The sequence below is a fragment of the Equus przewalskii genome, chromosome 29, assembly GCF_037783145.1.
Source record: "Equus przewalskii isolate Varuska chromosome 29, EquPr2, whole genome shotgun sequence".
Classification (NCBI taxonomy): Eukaryota; Metazoa; Chordata; class Mammalia; order Perissodactyla; family Equidae; genus Equus; species Equus przewalskii.
In genome coordinates, this window is record NC_091859.1 from 13,104,398 (window position 1) to 13,127,838 (window position 23,441).

Sequence of the window (23,441 nt, forward strand, 5' to 3'; positions counted from 1 at the left end):
ACTCTTAGAAGAAAGTATACGCAGTACAGTATCTGACATTGGTCTTAGCAGCATCTTTTCAAATACCATGACTACTCATGCAAGGGAAACAAAAGAAAAAGTAAACAGATGGGATTACATCAGACTAAAAAGTTTCTGTAAGGCAAAGGAAACCATGAACAAAACAAAAAGACAACCCACCAACTGGGAGAAAATATCTGCAAATCATATATCCAACAATAGGTTAATATCCAAAATATATAACGAATTCATGCAACTCAACAATGGAAAAACAACCCAATCAAAAAATGGCCAGAGGATATGAACAGATATTTTTCCAAAGAAGATATACAGATGGCCAACAGACACATGAAAAGATGTTCAACATCACTAATTATTAGGGAAATACAAATCAAAACTACAATGAGATACCACCTCACTCCCATCAGAATGGCTATAATTAACAAGACAAGAAATAACAAGTGTTGGAGAGGATTTGGAGAGAAGGGAACCCTCATCCACTGCTGGTGGGAGTGCAAACTGGTGTAGCCACTATGGAAAACAGTATGGAGTTTCCTCAGAAAATTAAGAATAGATCTACCATACGATCCAGCTATTATACTTTTGGGTATTTATCCAAAGAACTTGAAAACACAAATGCATAAAGATGAATGCACCCCTGTGTTCATCGCAGCATTATTCACAATAGCCAAGAATTGGAAGCAAGCTAGGTGGTCATCAAGGGACGAATGGATAAAGAAGACGTGGTACATATACACAATGGAATACTACTCAGCCATAAGAAATGATGGAATTCTGCCATTTGTGACAACATGGATGGACCTTGAGAGTAATATGCTAAGTGAAATAAATCAGAGGGAGAAAGCCAAATACCGTATGATCTCACTCATAAGTAGAAGATAAAAACAACGGCAAACAAGGACATAGCAACAGAGACTGTATTAGTGGTTACCAGAAAGGAAGGGGGTGGGGAGGAGGGGCCGAAAGAGGTGATTAGGCACATGTATGTGGGGATCGATTGTAATTAATCTTTAGGTGGTCAACATAATGAAATCTACACAGAATTTGAAATACATTATGACGTATACCTGAAAGTTATATAATGTTATAAACCAATGTTACTGCAATAAAAACAAAACAAAACAAAAGAAGAAAAAAGAAGATGTGGTATATTCATATAGACAGTGGAATACTACTCAACCATAAAAAGATGAAATCTTGCCATTTGTGATGACACAGATGAACCTTGAGGGCATTATGCTAAGCGAAATAAGTCAGAGAGAGAAAGTCAAATACTGTATGATTTCACTCATGTGGAAGATAAAACGACAACAACAACAACAAAACAAATATATAGACACAGAGAACAGACTGCTGGTTACCAGAGGGGAAGAGGAGAGGGGAGTGGGTGAAAGGGTTAGAGGGCATATGTGCGTGCTGGTGGATGGCTTTTAGACTTTGAGTGGTGGACACGATGTAGTCCTCACAGAAATTGAAATATGATGTGCACATGAAATTTACATAACTTTATAAACCAATGTGACCTCAATAAAAAATAAATAAATCTGAAAAAACCCTCAAAACCATCAAAGCAAAAGTACATATGGTCAAAATCTCTCTGTCATAACTATTTCAGGGACTACATCTCTTAAATACCAAGAAGAAAAGACACTCTATTAAATACTCACATACACACACATATATGCACATCAAATAACGTGTAATTAATTCTGATAGCACATACTTAGGAAACTTAGCACAAGACTTTATTTAAGAAATAATAAATAGTGCACAAAATTCTAGACATTATGATAAGAAAATATTGACAGATATGCTGAAAAATGCATTATAGGGATTTTTTTCAGCATTAAAAATACAAAATAATTGAAAGAATCTAAATATTCAATAATTCTGAACTGCTTAAGTAAATAATGGCAAGTTCATATGATGGAATACTATGCAACTATTAAAATAGTGTTGTAGAAAGACACTGAATGCTATGGTAATAACTACGGTATATTGCCAAAGGAAAGTTAACTGACTTAGAAAGCGCATTATGGTATTTTTTAGAAAAGACATATTCTGGAAAAATACATGGAAAGAAATTACCTGGAGGGACACAAATCATAAAAGATGTTTGCTCTAAATGATGCAATTATGTAATTTTGATTTTCTTATTTGTGTTTTACTGTTTTCACTTTTTTATGACTAATACAGAAAATTTAACTATGGATATGTTATATTGTAAAGGATTTGGGAAATGTACTAATGGCAAGAACCTGAGTAGCTCCAAGTTACGGGTAATCATTAAGATACTTTTCAGGGTGGGCAGCAGGGCCCCTCCCTCCATTTGCCATGTTGGGGTTTCTCTTGGCATCGGAATGCTGGTTTGAATCAATCATTGGTCTAAATGCAATAGTGAAATATTGTTCCTTTTATTTACTGACTAGAATATAAATATACTATAATAAAAGGTAAAAAAAAAGAATAATTGCATTATCAGACATACTTCTAAAACCCAGTATATGAACACTAGACTGCAATCTATAGGTATCTACAGAAAATATGTGGACCTCTGAATGCATTTTTCCATAGAATCTATGTTAGAATTACTTCCTAAGCTAGTCTGGAAAGTAGATACTGACACAATCTAGCCGCCATGTGTAGGAGTGATTCGAAGTGAAATGCTTTTATTGCCTGACTCTCTGCAGAACCATACTCCATACTTAGAAATCAAGTGGTACAACTTTTTTGGTTCCAAGCTATTGGTGGCACCTGTGCCTGGAGATTGTGACGGAAGGATCTTCAGTTTGGAGGATAAGCAATTGTGAGGCTTTGGGAGCATATCTGAGTCCTGGCCCACTGCACAGACTGTGCTCTGGCTCCTTTCTATTACCATCACTTCCTCTTTAAATGGAAGATTCTCTCCTTCTGAGCCAGTGGTTCTCTACCAGGGGAGATTCTGCCCCACCCAGGAGACAACTGACAATGTGTGGAGACATTTCTGGTTTTCATATTATGGTCCAGGGGTGCTCCTGGCATCTGGTGGGTAGAGGCTAGGAAGATAAACATCCTATAATATGCACAACAGTGCTCTCATAGCAAAGAATGATCTAGCCGAAAAGGTCAATGGTGGTGCTATTGAGGAATCCCGTTCTAGATTTACAATAAAATACACTTTCGTCACTGCTTTGCCTTGACGCTTTTTTCTTACATCTTCTAGAGAAATAATATATAGAAATATAATAGTAATATGTAAAAATATAGTAGTAAAATATATGAAAGCAAAAATAACAAAGAGAGATGTTTCCAATCTCAGGTAGTCTAAAATAAATGATGAAAGTTGATATTCTATTTAATGGAATACCAATGGAATTTTTTTTGCTGCTTTTCATCCCGTAGCCAATCTTTATGCCTGTTATTATTAATACCGCCCAATTGTTAGTACCACAGCTGGTCATAAGGAATATTAATATTAGCATTTAGATGCTATAGAAACATAAACACTGAGAATAGGGTCCACTTTAGTTTAGGAACTTACATTTACAGACTAGTAAATCTTCATTTATCAAGAAATAGTGTTTAATCATTTGGCTGCCAAATATGAGGAGTGGACCGTGTGGTGAAAAGATGTGTGGATGAAATGACACGATGGGAAAGGTCGGGGAGACCAGCGCAGTGCCAGGGCCGTGGTGGGGACTGGGAATCAGCCGAAGGGGTTTTCATTGTATTTCTCTCTTATTCCTTCTTTGCAGTCTTTCTGCCCAGACAGAGGGGGCAAACGAAGACCAGGATTAGGAAAGGAGGTTCCTAGGACCCAGAAGTTTGGCAGAAGAGGAACCCAACATAATATTTGCAGTCTTTATAAGATGAAAGGGAAATTCCCAGAGACAACTGTGGGAAATGAGAAAAAAATGTGCTATCACTTAGTTAAGGCTGGGGGTATTGTAGATATGTAAGATACACCTAGATAAGTCAGAGACAGCTTCTAAAAATACCTTAGCAATAAAAGTACACTGAATATAACATTATCTTGCTTTGGTTATTTAAAAGACACTCTGAAATCTAATACTGTCCCAAAGTCACCATTATTCAAATAAATTGGCATAAGATACTATATAAAAAAATCTGGTTATTTTTGCTTTCTGATTACTGACCACAAAGCAAGATTTACTAATATCCTACATTTTATCAGTCTTTTGACTAAGCTAAGATATTGACACAATATGTTTTTTTTCCATGAAGTTCTAAGTAAGTAAATGCTTTTCAGTCAAACTTCTTATTTCATAGGGAGATGAGGATTATCTCCCTGATATTTTCTTAACATATAATATAATTAATTCCCTTTCCATTTTTGATTAACGCTCAATATATATTTACACTCTTCAAAAGACAGAAGTTTATGTTACCCTGCTATAATTAAGCAGTTCAAAGCCATAGCAAGGAACACAATCAGAATTAAGACAACATATGTTATTCATTTATGTGTCCCGTATTCTGATAAATGTAATACAAAATAACAATACAGAAAAATAAATTAGTTCCTTCACAGAGATTCTGATCCAGCAGGAAACTGATCTTAATGCCTCATAATAATTAGATTTTTCATGGAAAAGATAAATGACTGTGAAGTTTTGGAAATACTTCAGAGGCAGTCCTTTTTCAAAGCGTCTTACCCAATAAGTTACTAAGTCTCACAGGAAATGGGGTCCAGTCTATTTAGCCCTGCAACGTAGAGCTCACTATATGTGGCACTCAAATTAAAAATATGTCAGTAAAGAATACTTGGAGATAGAATAACTCAACAATACAAGATTCAGAAATGATGATTAGGAATGGAAGCTATAACACAATGATAATAAAAGAAATTTGATTTTAGTATATTTACCTCAGGATCAAATACGAGAATTCCTTGTAGAAACTCACATTACTTTGAATAAAGCATATAATTCATTAAAGAATAAAGTAGGTGAAGATAAAGAGAAAATTTACTAAAATAAGCTCCATATAAAGGTTCTAAACTGATATTTGAGTTTATAAACCGATCTTTATACCAATTAAGAAATTTAAAATGCTGAGGATTCCAAAAAGAGTCAGTATGGATATGAAGGTGTAAATTACATGTCACAGCTATTTTTGAAGTACAAGATCTTACTTCCAAATTTAACAGTGTTTTTTCACAATAATCAGAATTATCACAATACAACTACAATTAGTTTAGCTAGTAAATTACTTAGCTTCATCATTATCATGTAAGAGAAAAATTTATATTTTGTATATACGATTGGGTGGCTTTATAATAAGAGAAGAGAATGACCCAAACACAAGCAGAAATTTAGAGACAAAATTGGGTAATAACAAAAGCTTAAATGTATGATTAAAAAAAATTCTATGTAAATCAATTGAAATCATTCTAAGTTGGTTATACTCCAAATAAATTGTTCATTTTGAATTATGGTATATGAATTTTTATAACTTGCTTCAAGATTCATTTTGTTAACGGAACTGTAGTTTTAGCAAATGTGACTGAAAGCTGAGGATAAAATGAGATGGGAGATAAGATGATCTTTATGTTGAAGGATTTGTCATATAGCTAGGAAGGAAGAAAGATACATTTAGAGAGAGAGATTTTAAAAATTTAAGACCATCTTAAAAATTACTGGAAATCATGAGATACACTCTGTACAAACGTGCTATAAAATTTCCAAAAAAACCCCAAAAAACAATAATCAAGTTAAGTAATATTCAATAAACAATAAAAAGACAGAAGTTGACCTCAACCTCTTCAATTCATTCTCAATTCCCATAACCCCTTTTAGAAAGTCAGTTTAAGTAAAAGAGCCTCAAGAGATATAATTTGGGACAGGATGCTGATTTGAATCTTTTCTGTAAGGAAGACCCTTTTAAATTGTGACTTAACATGATTACATGTGGTCCTGGTAGTTAGGAACAGGTACTTAAAAAGTAGTAAGGTGGCTGGAGAGAAGAATAGCGGGGTGTGTGTGAAAGGATGCATTGGGTAATAATAGCTCACATTTACTGAAGTTTACTAGGTGCCAGGCATTGTTCTGAGGGCTTTATACATATTAACTCATTTAATTTTCTTCACAACCCTATCAGATGGGTCCTATTGTCAATATTGCCATTTGTTTTGGCTATTTTTTGTATTTAAAAATTAATCACCTCAGAAAAAATGAAGGCATTTGAAGTAAACCATATATATGATTGATGGGATTCATGACATGACGCCCCCAAATATGGCACCTTGGTGACAAATAAATGACAAGCAATAGGATATATTGGAGTATATGAGGAGGCCATTTGGTAAAACTAATTGGGCCTGACCTTGTTTTTCCAAAAGAGCCTGACTTCAGCATGCACTATATATCTGCCTTAAGCATTTATTATGTCCCAGAGACCAGAACAATACCCTTTAAGATAAAGATGTAACTTCCCCCACATCATCATTTCCTTAAGGATAAGCATCTCTTCCTAGGCTAGGAATTGATTGCTGCCCTCCTGCATTCTCCTTGCGACCAGCCAGCTTGAGACCACAGACCTGCCACCTGCTGTGTTCATCCACTGCTATGTGAATTGCTGTGCCTGCGAGACAATCTCATGACTATTGTAAAAGGGACATTCCAACCATGTATGATACACACTCTGATGATATATAACCGCTCTGTATACCCCCACTTCTTTGGAATGCTCTATTCCTTCGTAAAAGGACTCTCCTGGGCTAAATGGTCCTCGGATCTGGTTCATAATAAACTCACCCCAACTTTGACTTAAATATTGATTATGGATTATTTGCACTGACATTTCTATATTGTGTATTTTAAGCTGAAGGACTTTGAGAAGATGGGAGAAGCAGTAAGTTCACTCTGACGTCTCCACAAGGCCTCTTCCCTGAAACAGGTCCTAACACCCTCACGTGAGAGATGCATCCTTATCTCTGAAGACAAAGGGATGAGAAGAAGCCAAACAGGCCCTGCTGAATTTCTCCCAGTTTACTACACTTCCTTCAAGTTCTTTGACCTACCATACTTCTCCATGACCGTCCACTCTTCACCAAACCCAGCATAAAAATACTCCAGTTTAACCGTTTCTTTGGGTCTTCATTTCCTTAGGAAGGCTCCAGTGTCATGTAAAACTCATATCAAATAAATTTGAATGCTTTTCCCCTGTTAATCTGTCTCTGTAGGTTTAAATTTCAGATCCACCCAGGGACTTTAAGAGGGTTGAGGAAAACTTTTTCCTTCCCTACCCTATACATGAAATAGAAAAAGCAATATTAAATGACAATTTTGATTGTCTTTCTTTAAAGCACACACATACACACACACACAGTGTTTAAGCAAAATTAAAATTAATGAAGCAGGCAAATGATGAGGAAGATATGGCCCACAATCAAACTCTGAAAAACTGGAACAGTCAAAAATTAATAAAAAGTACCCTGAAAATTAAATTTTGATACATGTGTATATATATACATATACATAAATAAATCCATATATATGTATATAAATAAATCATTATATATATATAAAATCATAGGTTTATTCTCGACTAATGCCAGTTTAATTTTCTAGGAAGTAATAACATAAGCCAATCGTGCAGGATAAGAGAAACCCTAGACATCCCATAATTACAAGGTAGCTATAATACATAATTCCCATAAGCAGACAGAAGGGCAGGGAATGTGAAAAGAATGTGTATTGGAGACTACTGGGGGGTAAGTAAACTAAGCTCATAGTTCAGATCCCGGAAATTGATTATAATCAAAATGTAAATATTTAACATGTAGTATTTACCAGATGAAATGCTGAGAAAATATCTAATCTCATTGGAAATTCTAGTGTTTACTTCCCAGTGTTATCTGTGCCTGGCAAATACCTAAACTTTCTTTATTGACTTGTACTTTGGAGAGAAATATTTCTTAACAACAAAGCATATTTATTAAAAGAAAGTTACCCAGCCTGAATATTTAGTTTAGTGACAGCTGTAGCTCTGTCAACTATTAGCATCCATTTTCCTTTTGACAGCTAAGCCCATAATTGGTTTTGCCTTCTGAGACAAAAGATGTTTTCTAATGATGGTGATATTCAGTTTGTATTTGCCCTCAGCCACCTACTCTTCCAGCTCTAAATGTATTCCGAGTTTTCTTGGCATATTTGAATGCCACTAGAAATATGTAAGAATTTGAATTATCTGGAGGATAGCTGAAAACACAAGATGACCTTTTCCTCTGGTCCTTCCTTGATATCCCGTCACACTGTAACAACCATCATTTGACCACACATTCACCTCAACTACCTTTCCTTCACAAACTCAAACAGCAATCCAGTCACTTTATCTAGTTCATCACTTTCCAGTAACTACAGCCCACCACAAAGTGACTTCCACCCTCACCTACCCCCAACAGACATATTTCTTCTTAGGTTTATCAGAGATCTGCTAACTGCCAAACCCAATAGCCATTTTCCATGTTCAGAACTGACCTGACTTGACCTCACTGTAACATTATGCTTTGCGACCTTTCCCTCCCATTCTTGCAGCAATTTGTCCTTTGATTTCTCTGACTCCACTCTCTATGGTTCTTCCTTTACCTTTCCAGCTTCTTCTCAGTTCCAGCAAGGGCTTTGCTTCTTCTGCATATTCAGTAAATGTTGGTGTCATGCAAGGATGGCCACAAATTCTTTGCAGCTCCTTCTATCAAGAGATGGAGTTTATTTCCTCCCCCTTGAATAGATCTTGGGACTTGCTATGGCCAACAGAATGTGCTGAAAACCATATGTGCAAGTTCTAGAGTCCAGGCTTCAAGAAGTCCAGCAGCTTCTGCTTTCTTCCTCCCAGAATGCTGTCCTAAGACTGCTATTTGATGAAAGAGCCTAAGATCGAAGACCACATGGGAAGAGGGACCCAGCTATTTCAGTCGGCCGGTTTGAACCTAGCCCTTAGCCAATGCACTGCTCATGAGAAAGCCCAGGTGAAACCAGCAGAAGAAAGACTCCAGTTTACTCACAGAATCATGACAAATAATAAATTGTCTTCAGCCACTAATTTTAGGATGCTTTATTATGCACTAAGTGATAACTGACACATATGGCATCCCCCATGCTTCTATGGTTCATTTCATGTCTCACTACACACATCTCATGGATGACTGTCCACAACTTTATTAACCAATTACAGGATGACAGTTGCCAAAAATAATTATTTTGCCCTTGAGCTCTAGACCATGTTTCCAACTTCCTTTTTTGCATGTTTACTTGATATTTGTATTTGTATAACCCATAAACACCTCAAATTTGGCCCATCAAAACTAATTCATCATCCTTTCCTCTCATATCCCAAACTATTCCATCTCCTGATTTGCTATCTTACTACCCTGCCATCCTTTCTCTCAAGCTTCAAAACTGGCAGACTTTCTAGGTTCTTTTCTCTGTCTCATCTCCCTTTAATGACCAGTCACTATGCCTGTTTTATTCTTTCTCCCAAATGTCTCAAATATGTGCCCTCCTATATATCGCCACTACTAAGATTCAGACAACCTTCAGTTTTACAACAGATCACTGTAGTGAGCTATCACATATTGTATTATTATAAACTGTTGCCCACTTCATATTTGTGTTCCATAATATTGCCAGACTGCCCTCTATAAACTGCAAATCTAGTTGTATACCTTTCTTGATTAAAATTTTTAAATGGTTTCCAAGTACATCATTTTAAATCTCTTAACTCTCTTCCTCTCCCTTTCACCCCCTCTCCTCTCTCTCTGTCTCTGTCTCTCTCTCTCTTCCTCTCTCTCCTATTCTTTCTCTTTTTCCTTCTTGCTCCTAAGATTCCTTCCCTTACCCAATTTCTCCAACTTATAGCCAAGCATATTTAATATGCACATTGAGCTAACTATTCCTAACTTCTTGCTGATCACAGGTCAGCAATATGAGGGCAACCTGGCTGTCACATATATGCCCCTATGGATTGCTAGCCTGTATTGAACTATACCAGCCATACTTTTGTTTTCACTCTGGGCTTTTCCATAACCTATTTGCTTGGCCTGAAATACCCTTTTTCACTGTTCTCCATCTGATTAACTTTTACTCTGCTTCAAATGTTGCTTCCTCTAGGAAAATTCCCTTACCTTTTCTGAATAACCCCACTTCCACCACCTTAGATGGAAATGAATGCCCATTCCTGATGCTCCTACAGAACCCAGTGACATTCAGTAACAGCATTTTCTACCTTGCACAATGCTTGCTATTTTGGTAGTTGGACAGTCAGGTCCTAGAGTGAGTCTTTCATCTTTGAAGCCTAAGCACCTAACACAGAATATGTTAATGTTTCTTTTATTTTTTGGAGCGTGTGGTGGGAGGCCGTGGGGTGGGGTTTTAATGGAGTAAGAGATAAATGAAGGGAATTTTTCAGTCACCTAGGGCCTAATGGTTATAACTGTCCCACTATCTGCTTTTCTAAATAAAGTTTTGTTGGATGGCAGTCATGCCCATTTAACTATGTATTGTCTATGAGTGTTTTCATTCTAAATTGACAGAGTTTACAAGTTGAGACAGTGACATTACGGCCCGAAAAACCTAAAATACTTATTATGCTACCTTTTACACAAAAAGTTTGCCAACTCCTGACCTAGATGATTTATCTGCACTAAAAATCCAGACTTTATGTTTGTTTAAATACTAAAACATTCTTTGAACTCCAGTATCTACACAATTCTACATATGGGTCTCTAGCAGGTGAAAATAACAGTCTTTAAACAGAAGAAACTTACGATCCTGTGGAGGTAATGGCCACGTTTGGAAGTAATTTCAACCAAAGGTAATGATTAAAGGATCAATAAAAGGATGGCTGTGAAATGCTTCATGGAGATCGAGTGGGTTTAACACAGGATTAGTCAGCTTGAAGGCCCTGACTGGAAAGCCAGAGTGTTTTGCCCATTCCAGGTGCAGTGTGCTCCATATTAGTCAGGCCCATACACACATCAGGAGGTGTCAGAGTAGGCCAGAAGAAAGGCTGCTTTCACAGCCCCATCTCAGGCGCAGTGTGTCCAAACACCAGGTGTTTGCAGGTGGACTGTTTGGAAACACTCAGATGACACTCTGAATTTTTCACTCTTCACCCCGATGTTCTTCCCACCCCATGATTACCTTTGCCATTTGTTCTGTTCTTTGTGATGACACAACTGTATTCCCAGTTACTCAGACCCAAAATTGCAGTTATCATTGATTCTTTTTTTCCATCCTGATCCTTTCTACCGCCCCCATCCACGCCATTTTGAATTCCTATAAATTCTATCTCCATAGTGACTATTATAACAGCAATCATTATCTGAAATTTCATGTGCATTTACTGTTTGTTTATTGTCTGCCTGTCCACCACTGCACTATAAGCTCAATGAGAGTAGAGACCTTGACTATCTTTCTCACTATTTTATACCCAGAATATAGAATAACACATGGCACATATTACGGTAAATAAATATTTATTGTTGAATACAGGGATTTTATTATAATATTTTAAAATGCTTGCCTTTGGGGTCAGCCTGGTGCTGTAGTGGTTAAGTTTGCCCACTCTGCTTTGACAGCCCAGGGTTCATGGTTTTGGATCTCGGGCACAGACCTACACACCACTCATCAAGCCATGCTGTGGCAGTGTCCCACATATAAAATAAAGGAAAATTGGCACAGATGTTAGCTCAGGAACAATCTTCCTCAAGCAAAAAGAGGAATATTGGCAGTAGATGTTAGCTCAGAGCCAATCTTCCTCACACACACACACACAAAAAGCTTGCCTTGTATTTATGTATGTCTATGTGTCTACTAATCAGCAAGTTCCTTAAAAACAAAATCCACCTTTGATCTTTCATAAAGTCCCCCAAAGTTCAGGGTTCATTTAATATTTCTGGATTTTTAAAAATCATCAAATAGCCATCATCTGTAGTCACAACAAGGCAAATATATATGAGTAGATGCCAAATCTGACAGTGTGCAATAGTTCAGGAATATTTTGTTTTAGATGCTAAGGTAGATAAAAAAGCGATATGATAGTATGCTCAGACTACATAAAATATTATATAGCACAAGCTGCATTTTACTTAACCCTCTAAACTGTGATTACAATAAGTTCTCCTAACTAAAAGTACAACCACAAAAATGATCAACATTTTTTTTTTAAAATTAACTTAGTCTACGTTTCATGCCTATTACTAAACGTTCCAGGAAGAAACTCTTTGACTTTCACTACTAGAGTAGAATAAAAGGCAGTCAAGAAACCAAAGCTAATACTTTGTGGTCCACTGCTGTAAAGTGCCTAGCTTCCTGCACTGTTAAGAAAAGATGAAATCTCAAAGGTCCACTATAGCTTCCTAAGTGCTTTTTCTAATTGTGCACAGCTCTCTTCTTCATGTGGGATTGTAGTTATTATACGTCTACCCTATGGAAACATCTGTGGTTTTTCAACAGCGTTTCTCATAGCTTCCAGGCAAATGTAATGTCTTATGTGCAGAGCTAAAAATAGGCATCCTCAGGCTCTACTATGTAAGACTGTGGTTTCCCCAACGAATGCCCTGCTACTGGATCTTACGTTTCCTCAGTTAACCGTGACTGCAGGAATTCCAGAGGATTGAAAAGGCCTGAGTAAATGAGGAACATTAGAGCAATTAAAGGTATTGGAAGTGGCTATAAAATGTCCTAGCCATTGTTTGAGAACAAGCATACACTGTGCCATAGACCAGTAAGCCCCAGACACAAAACTCCAATCAATTATATGCCATTATTAGTAAGCGTGAAAATTTGCTAAAGTTGGACTGCTATTAGTATTAATGGAATTACAATGAAAAGGATCCACAAAATAATAGATAATAGATAATAAAATAATAATAGAATAAATAATAACAAAAATAATAGAATAACTAAATTCTATGAACTGATAAAGCGACCAATTTAGTATGATTGTTAGAAGAAATAGCGGTCAACTACAGTTGACTATAAGTCTAATACTGTTATATAAACATATCCTTAAAATTTTTCTGTACACTTCCTCAACTGTAAAATACCATTTTCTAGCAACCCAATCAAGATTATGGATTCTCGCCAACTGACCATATTTCTGCCTGCTTCCCGGATTCTTCTCTTTTGATTATCCTACCTGAGTCAGTCTCAGCTTCGTGTGATTCAGCCCCCTCCTACATCTTTTTGTACATCTTATTGTGTTCCCTTCTCTTGTCCAAGCCTGTCACCTACCTGTGGGAGTTTAATAAATGCTGTCTAATTATCATGATGCTCCTTTTATTTTCCTTTACCTCCATTTGTTGTTGTTAGTGTTGTCAAGTGGATCCTGACTCCTAGCGACCCTGTGTACAGCAGAATAGAACCCTGTCAGATCTTCTCGTGCTATCCTCTCACCTTCCTGTGCGATACTAGACAATGGTCTACTGTTATTCATGGGGTTTTCATGGTCAATTTTTTGGAAGTGGGTGGCCAGGCCCTTCCTCCTATTACCTGCATTTACTCCTCTCTTATATACTTGTACTTAAAGTCAGTCAAAAACATTTGTTGAGCACCTACTCTACAGAGAAACAGCCTTCCTCAACTCCAAGAAATATATTCTTATTTTCTTAATTGTATTATAAAGATTGTGATTTTACCTACCCTGTCAAAGATAGTTTTCCATGGTGGAGTGATTAAAAATAAGTCCATGTTGTGAGATATTTAACCATAGTGCTATTTTCTCAATTAGGAGTTTAATCTCTCAGGAATGAGGTTGTGTCTTTGCATGCCTGGTATAGTACTAAATACAGTTTTTACCAGTCCTAAAGAAATAAAAGAAAAAGATAGCTACTCATACCATTCATACATTGTAGTACTAAACTTAAAATTGTGCTTAGCAAATAGTAACATGCGACAATTCTTAGACATTATAATTTATAAACTAATCACATCTTTTCATAAGTGGAAATAAACACATTTGACTTTTACCCTAATGCTACTTTTCACGGTGGAGGTTATATGGCAACCAATGCATCATGTTTTAGGTAAAATAAAACTTTTAAAATAATCTCTCTTGTAATTCCATTTCTTAAAGTTATCCTTAAAGGAAACAAGCAGGAATCATAGAAATTTAGACATGAAAGAGGCCTTAAGTATCTAATTCAACCTCTCATTTTATTAGACAAACATAAGACTAAAATATTTAAATTATGTATGTTTTCATCTTACCAAAACTCCCCAAAGACAAATAAGGAAATATCCCTTAAACCATGCTGTGTTATACGTTGCAAATTAACGTAATGGTCTCTTAATTTGGCTCAAAAGAAGAGTGAAGATTGAACCTGAAAGCTGTCAAAATTCACATTTCATCGAGATCCCAAGATAGTTTTATATAACATTTATGGACTCATTTCCAATGATAGCAGTAGTTTGTAATCTACCTCTTTGTGTCTAAGGAGGAAAAACGATCAGAGGAGATAGAGAAGCTCTAGTGAGTCGAGGTTGAGATTCTGAAGCCCCAAATATCCCAGCACGTTTAAGTATTAAAAACTTAGATACACTTCATAGCATTTTTAATCCAACAGGCCTGAACAGGGAGTGAATAGTTATCGAGCTTTTATGATGACCTAGCACTATGCTAAGTCTTTGACGTACGATCAGACTCAATCCAAATGGTTTAGGATTAACTGTATTTTAGAGATGAGATGAACCCTAAATCCTAAATAGGCCCTACAGAGTAATGGTTAAGAGCATTGATTCGAATCCTGTCTCTGCCACTTATGAACTGTTGCACTGCACTGTGTCTTAATGACCCCATATGTAAAATAGGGAAAACAATGGTACCTTCCCCAAAGCATTATTTTAAGCATTATATAAATCACTTAGAACAGTGCTTGGCACATCATAAGTGTTATAAGAAGTCTCAGCAGAGGTGGATTTACCCTGAAGCTAATGAAGCTTAACCATAAGAGCTGCTTCATTTGCACAGTTACTTTCCAAAGTCCCAGAATGACCTTAGTAATATTTTTATTCATAATTGTGTATTCTTGTATAAAGAGCATCTCCCTTCAATTATTATACTTGGATTTGCTCTTGCATGCTATTAATATAGTTGTTGTACTAGGAAGATTAAGTGTTTGTCCTACAGCACACAACTAGCAATGGCATAACTGAGATATGACCTCAAGTCTGTGTGACTACAGAGCTGGAATTTCTTAACAAAGATATTTTTTCTGCCTATTTCTGGCATTTTCCCTTTGTCTCATAAACAGTAATTATCTTATACAAAGGACATAAATCCTCCTTTCATGTGAGAAAACAAACATTTCCCAATCATATTTCCCTCATCTCAAAAGAAGGAGGAAATGTTCCACCTTCAGCAGTGAGGTCTAGAGCAGCCATCCACCATCATCTGACAAACCTCACTCATATACATAGCTTGTTGTGTTCAAGGAGAGTGAAGGCAGTGAAGAGCATCCCTAGAGAAGAAGGAGCTACCCTCCTCCTTGGTTTGTTTTCTACACAAGCCCAGAAAGGTCTCCTACAGGATCTATTTGACAAATACAGCCCTTCACCATTTGAAAGCAAGGAGGAGTTGAGCCTAGGTGCAGAGATGACGAGAGGTCAACAGTGAATTTATGGATTCATTCTTTAAGTTACCCATGCATCCATTCATCACAAATGTACTGATCCATTACTCTGATTCAAGTGCTGTATGGGGACCATCTGTATTTGGAGAGCATATATTGAATTCGTTTATTAAATCAACAAATATTTATTGAACACCTACTCACTGGTTATCTAGAAAGGAACCAGATAGGTAAGGTCCCTACTCTCACTGAGCCTATATCCAATGAGAATTTTTTTTTTTAATATTTTTTTTTTTTAAAGATTTTTATTATTTCCTTTTTCTCCCCAAAGCCCCCCGGTACATAGTTGTATATTCTTCGTTGTGGGTTCTTCTAGTTGTGGCATGTGGGACGCTGCCTCAGCATGGTCTGACGAGCAGTGCCATGTCCGCGCCCAGGATTCGAACCAACGAAACACTGGGCTGCCTGCAGCAGAGCGCGCGAACTTAACCACTCGGCCACGGGGCCAGCCCCCCCAAAGAGAATTTTTTATAGAACTCTTAAGTCAGAGGGCATTCTAGCCTGCAGATAGAAACCTTTGAGGATAATTTTCCTTGTTTGTCAGCATATTTAATCCCCATCAATCATTCTTATTCTTGAAATATCTTGCTTATCACTGGTGGTGTTGAATATCTTCCCAAGGCTCTATTCCATTCACATAAAGCAATCACTTTGCCCTTGGGTGACCATTTACATTAGTAATTGCTTTCAATTATAGTCAACAAATTCGCAAACTTTCTCTAGAAGGTGTAGTATTACAAGAGGCTCCACAAGAATGGAATCACAATCTATTTAAAAAAAGTAAATAATTGACTCTTAAGAAATCAATATTGTATGTGCTGTGCGTTTTGTCAAAAGGATGTCTTTAAAAACTCTTAAGCAGATATCCATTAAAGAACATTAGAACACGGAAGTAGGCTAAACTTTTTCTCTTCGCATATACACGACACAGAGAACATGTTGCCTTGCTTTAGAAGGCCAATATGCTAGAGACAAAGAGATTCCTTGTCAAGGCTGGTACCCACATACACCTGAAAGAGGTAAACTCATGCCCCTATTTCAACTTTCTTCCATTTTCAGAACTAAAATCAAAAGAACAGAGTCACACTTTTGTAAATTACTTAGTGCTATTATCAGATCTCTTGCAACTACATACCAATCAAATAACATCAAAAGTTTCTAGGTTATGCAGTCCAGCTAATAAAGATGTCATGTAAATAGTTAACCAGCTACAAACCCTTAAAAACTTAAAAAAAAAAAAAAATCTATTTAAGAACTTTTCATCTTGACAAGTTTCATGAATTAGTGCAGTACATAATAAAAGATCTTATGGAGTGGGTTTGAAGTTAGCTAATAATTGTTTGAGTAACAATTCAAGATTTAAACTAGAGCTCAATTTCACTGTTGTCACTGGTGTTGAGATACTCTTGCCAGGAAGAGAACATTCCAGTCATTGTTCCTAATGGGCTGTCTGCTGCCAACTAATAACTACTTAAGTTCCCAGGTATCATCAGGGGAAATCTCAGGAGCCCCTGGGAACTAAGAAAATGTACATACTCAAATATCTGGCATTTTTCAATCCAATTTCAGGAACATTTTAAATATTTATTGGAAGTTAGACAAAATACTACATGATAATTTCCTATTCTGCAGAATTCATAAATCATCATACTTCTAATTACAAAGAGAAAACATCCATCTTGCCAGCAACTTTTACGCTAACCACAAAACAATTCTTCCTTCAGATGAAGCATTCATGGCATGACGTACTTATGGGAGCAATAAAAAGCACCTGGTTTTAATAAACACGGCAAGATATGTTCTAATTAATTCAAAAGCAAATTTTAATGTAAATTTTATACATCAATTATAAACAACAGAGCTGTATTATTTACTTATATATTTATTACAAAATTATACTTTGAAGGCTTTTAATTTCAAGTTGATATTATGACAACGTTGTCACAATGTGTGATGGATAGACATGTATCTGTAAGTATAGGGAAAGCCAAGCTCTGGCTGAATAGTACTTAACAATAATAATACAGGCCTTATTAACGAGATTAGATCCTTTCATATTCATTGTTAATTTTCTTTTCTCTTACAAATCACCTAAATGAACTAAGTTTATATTTCCGACAAATACATGGGCTACTGCATTACTATAGCAATTTTCTGCTTCTGGCAAGGATTGGTAAAGGTCCAACCAATTCTCTGCCCCAAATTTCATTAATTAAAACATCAAGGAGTCATAACTCACAACCAAGTATCCCAAAAAGCTATAATTTATAGTGACATTCCCCTTTTCTGACTTTTAAATGTTGCTGATTGCTATTCAGAAGCATTAGCTTTGAAAACAATCATTATCTTGAAAATAGAATCCAACATAAAGATGACCACATTCACATGGAACCTATATGGGTATGTATTTGAATATGTTAATAACCTAAATTCAATCATTGAATGTCCATGTGAGCATCAAGTGAATTCATGCCTCACTGTGTGCTTCTTTGCCCATTATATGAGAAACAGTAGCTACCTAGTGACTTTTAGAAACCGTTTTCAGCGACTTGAATTGTTTATTGAAACGAAAATACCTAGATTCTCTAACATTTTCATTCTTCATGTTGAACAAAAAGCTGCGTAAGAAGATATTCATCAGTCTTTGAGAATCAGTCACAGAACACTATTATTCTGGAACCAAAGTAAACAATCCATCTCCTGAGACCAAAATGTCTTCTGAAAACTGTACCTTTCCTATTGAATGTTACTGCAATTAGAAAATTTAAAAAGATCATTCTGATTGTAAACACAAAGATTTTAGATTGGCTCTATCTCTTTCATTTATACGAAAGTTAGAATTGAAAAGCATGAAATGTTTGTGACTACAAATACCATCATTTTGTGATCACATGTTATTCTCAAATTTCCTGAAGATTGTTTCCAAAATTTTTAAATTAATTATTTCTTAAAATTTAGAAAAAGATGATCTGGTAGAGTAGGATTAGCTTGGTGTCCAAAACCGTACAATTATTTGTCTATCTCCTTGGGTTTTGGATTATATCAAATGTTAACCAATCCTTTATAAAGTTTCCACTTTTATATAATACAAACTGACATCAGATGATGAATAAAGAATAAAATAATTACCATGATTTTAGTTTGAGTGCAAATTACAATTTTGGTTTACAAACTTAAAATTATATTAACAACTATATTTCAGGTCCATCACATGCCAGGTACCATCCTAGGCATGAGAACACAATGATAACTAGACAGACATGGCACTGCCCTTTCCAAGCTTTACAGCTGTGTTTTCTCTTTTTTTTTTTTTTTTGAGGAAGATTAGCCCTGAGCTAACTGCTGCCAATCCTCCTCTTTTTCTGAGGAAGACTGGCCCTGAGCTAATATCCGTGCCCATCTTCCTCTACATTATATGTGGGACACCTACTACACCATGGCGTGCCAAGCGGTGCCATGTCCCGCACCCGGGATCGGAACTGGTGAACCCCAGGCCGCCAAAGCAGAAGGTGCGTCCTTAACCACTGCGCCACCGCGCCGGCCCCTACAGTTGTGTTTTCTGTCTTTGCATCTCTTAGTTTGAAGTTCATTTGTGCCCTCTTTATCTCTAAAATTTTGAAATATCCATGTATTATGAGGATATTTACAGATCTCAGGAGGTTTAATCCTGGCTGATGAAATATCACTCGAAGCGTGAACAAAAATGAAAAGACAGAAAGCAAATAGGATGCAGAAAAGTTCAATACACAAACTTTCTCAAAATTTATGATCTCAAATTCCTAATATTCCTTCCAGCCATCCACATTTTTTCCTACTGACCAAGACAAAAGTACGTTCGAGTAGTTCTTTTAGCGCATAAATCATCTATCACAAGGTATACAAACATATTGCTCAAATTCTTCTTTACAATCTACAGGGAATTTTATACTATATATTTGAGGAATGCATTAGATGTTATCAGATAACTGTCTTATCGCCAATCATGTCTTCTATCACAGGATGAATCACTTGTCATTTAAGGAAACATCTGGTTTCTACACATCCAAGTAGGGTAGTTTAGATCACTATGGAACCTGGTAAACGAAATGGATAAACTTAATCATGTAACTAAGTTTCACCTGCAGTTTCACCTTTGAGAAGGTGAAAAAAACAAAACAGAACAAAGCAAAAATACCTCATCTACAGCAATACTAAACACTGAAGGAAATAAATATACATTAATTCTATGTCAATACACCACGGAGCTTATTTACTGCTTAGTTTGAAATGTCCATATTTCAACATCCCTGCCCACCAATGTGGCTTAAAATTTTAAGGACTGGAAAAATACAAATATGTAAAGGGAAGCACTCAGTTTTTAGAGCAACTTACACACGTCCTCACTGTGACCACCTTCAAACACGCTCATAAGAAAGCATCACCTTTGGGAACACCATTCCATTTTCCCAGAGAAATGTAAAATACTATTAAACTCCCCATTTTTCGTTGTTCTTTCTTTCCACTTTTTCATAACTTTGCATGCAAAATGCCATATTACAAAATGTTCGTATACTCACCTCCTTGAAGGAAAGAGAGTTGTATGGGTAGAGTAGATGGTGCAGTGGCAAAACTCAGGGAAGGAAAGTGAACATGTGCTTCCCAGAGGGAAACGCACAGGGGCGCATGCAAAGTTTTATTGCTCTGCTATTTGGCATACAATGACAGAATTCCCGAGTTAACAATTATAAAAAACAAAAAGCAAACATACGCACACCCAACAACCCTAAACTGGGGTAGCACTCAGAAAGATCAGTATGCCAGAAATATAATTTGTTTTATAAAACCGTGAACTTTCCCAAAGAAACTTTTTATACATTTTGACCAGGACTTAAGCAAAAATACTTCAAAAATAATGCTACTGAATAGTCATTTAAAAAGTAGTAAGGATTTTCTTTTGGCAAGGGGAGTCTTCTGGAATATTTTTTAACGTACTGACACCACTAAAATACAAACCTATTTCAGATAATCTTTACTAACATACTTTTAAAGAATACCTAGACATATTTCTTTATTTTAACATATAGTTTCATTAATTATCAGAAATACCATAATTGTGATATATCATCGACTTATTAGCAAGTAAAACTGGTTTAGAATGTTTTATAGTATTGATTATTACTGTTTTAGTTTTTCAAGCAAACTTAGTCAACTAAATCATTAAAACCTTTGGAATGAGTTAAAAATAGAAATTTCAAGACAACATTCATGCACAAAATAAGTGTGGGGATTTACCTGAAAACTGTATTACTCTATATTGTCGTGCAGACACTACCGCAATTGTATCATTTCCTACCAGGTAATTGTATGCTTTTAAAATTACACCAAGTAAATTACGACAAGTACAAACAGGCATGATTGAAAGAAGAGTTGTGGAAAAGCCTCTATGCCAAAATAAATATATTTTAAAAAGTAAGCCTGTGTTTAAAATTACCCTCTCATTTTTTTGGCATAAAAATTAACATTTGAGGTGTTAATAACATATTTAATAGAACTGAAACACACACACTGGCTCAAGAAACATATGTGTGTGTACGTGTGTGTGTGTGACAAAGACATTTTACTTACAACTTGGGCACTGCAGGCTTGAAAGAGCAAAACAAATCAAATCAAAGTAAAACAGCAATAACAAGGATTAAGGAAGACAGCTGCTTGAATTCTTTTTTAGTGCCTAAAACCACCTAAAGTTCTCAAAGAGTTTTGAAAGGTTCAGCGCATAAAAAGCTTCTCTACAGAATGCTTTCACTTTGGGAACTTTCCAGGTTTCAGGAATGCCCCTCTCTAAGGGGAGCCAAAGCATTGTTTCCGGATTGTATCAGCCACTGTGTTTTTCGTTCTAATTAGTGGTTAATAAAATCTAGCTATACCTTCATCAAAATTTCCACTCTCCCTATAGTATACTAAAATTCTGTCTGAAGCAAAACGAAACTTGCTATCCCACTACTCTCAAATATGCAAGGCAACCCAAAGGGAGATGCTTGTGATGTTAGTTGAGGAACCAGGACTGACCGAACGAAAAAAGGGGTCAAGATCATCATTCCTTATTTTCAGGGATCCTTGCCCCGGTCCCTGCAATCATCTCTTCTGAAACAACAGTCTCAGCCGTTGAGTATAAACACCAGACCTAACTCCCTGGGGCTTTGTACTCCAAGAACAATTCTCCTTAGAATCTAACTGTAAGAAAACACACTTTCACACATAAGCTCCCAAGTACACACACGCAGGACCTTACCTGTTTTTATGCCGAGTCTTTCGCAAATTTCTTCCAAAGGGAGCCATGGTCTGCCAGGCAAGCGAACAGCAAACACTGTATCTCAAAGTTATCTGGGCGTGGGGGGTGGGGATATCTGGATTTCTAGAGTGAAGTGGGGACGACTGGAAGCTTCCTCATCACCTCCTCAGACGTGCCTGGCTTTCAACTCATTAGCAGCCGGCTAAGAGTGTTGCTCCGAGTTGTGCAACTGCTGCTTAACTTTGAACTGCGGGATTGTTGTGGCTGCTACACCTTTGGAGACCTGCCCAGCTGTAGCCTCGAAGAAGGCATTTGGAAGCAGGAAAAGAAAAAAAAAAGGGAGAGAGGAAGGGAGGGGGACTCTATTGTGTTCTGTAGTTATTTGCAGACTTGATAAACTTTAAGAACTGCCAACCCCACAGGCATGGTAATACCCGTGGAATGGAAATTTCACGAGATCTGGAAACCCCCCCTCCCCCGCTTTCCACACCCAACCCCACAAGGTGAACACACACGAAAGGATAGAAACTAAATACCCCCACCTCCCAGCCAGCTCCAGCCTGTGAAAAGTAACTTGATCTTGGCAAGCCGGAATGAGGGCCAAGATCTCTGTCTACAGATTCGACGCAAACCTTTCTGCCCCAGGGCTCAGTGCTGCAAATACGTTGAAGAGTGAAGCTGGAGAGCGGATGGAGGTGGACTGGCAGACCACTTGGGAATCTGAGCCCCCAAGTTCATGATCCTAAGAGCTTCCGCAACTCCACTCCTCCACCCTCTTCAAGTTCATCTTCCCAATGCTGAGGGATCTGAAGGACCAAAGGCTCCAGGGCTGACAGATCACAGCATTGGCATAGGAACCAGCCCGGGTTTGGGGTCTAACTTGCACGGCCTTGACAACGACCCTTGCCCCATCTTTGGCATTTACTGGGCCTTTGGTGCCCTGGGAGTTTGAAGGAAGAGCCAACTGTTTGCTCCTGCCCCTCAGTTAGTAACGAAAGAGAGGACACGCCTAGAGGACTTGGTGGAGCCCGAAGCCGTGCGGTGGCATCCCCCGGGAGCTCGAACCTGCGACCTGGGCCGCCAGGATGGAGCTGGCGAGGGGTCGCGGGGGCGCGGGGGCGGGTGACCGGGTGCCCGGGTGCCTGGCGGTCTCAGCTCCCCTGAGTCCGCGACGCCAAGGAAAGTACTGTCCAAAGGCGAGGGCCCTTAGAGTTTTCCCAGGACTTTTTCTATGGTTTCGCCCCGCCCCCACCCCACTCCCGTCTCGCTTGCGCACCCCTTCCCCGCCCCCCTGCTCCCAGCCGGGCTTCTAATCGTTCGCTTTGGCAGCAGAGGGAGGGAGGGAGGGAGGAAACAGACATCACAGGACTGTAGGTTCTCTCTGAATCTCACTTCAGGCTAGTGGATCTCTGGACCTTGGCAAAGATCCTGAACGGCTCACACTTTGGGTGGCCACCGCCCCCCCCAACAACAGCAAACAAAAAAGTGATCTCAAAGGTTTCTATAATTTTTATATGAGCT

General features: G+C 37.4%; 1 protein-coding gene across 1 annotated transcript in view; it reads right to left on the reverse strand.

The window, feature by feature from the left end:
• The window catches only part of RASSF9 (Ras association domain family member 9), a 37,528-nt gene extending 14,658 nt beyond the window's left edge, over positions 1–22,870 (reverse strand). Inside the window, exon 1 of the mRNA XM_008531064.2 lies at positions 21,921–22,870. Within this exon, the coding sequence (XP_008529286.1) occupies positions 21,921–21,967 (47 nt within the window). The 5' untranslated portion in view covers positions 21,968–22,870. The remainder of the gene's footprint in view (positions 1–21,920) is intronic.
• Positions 22,871–23,441: the final 571 nt, after the last annotated feature.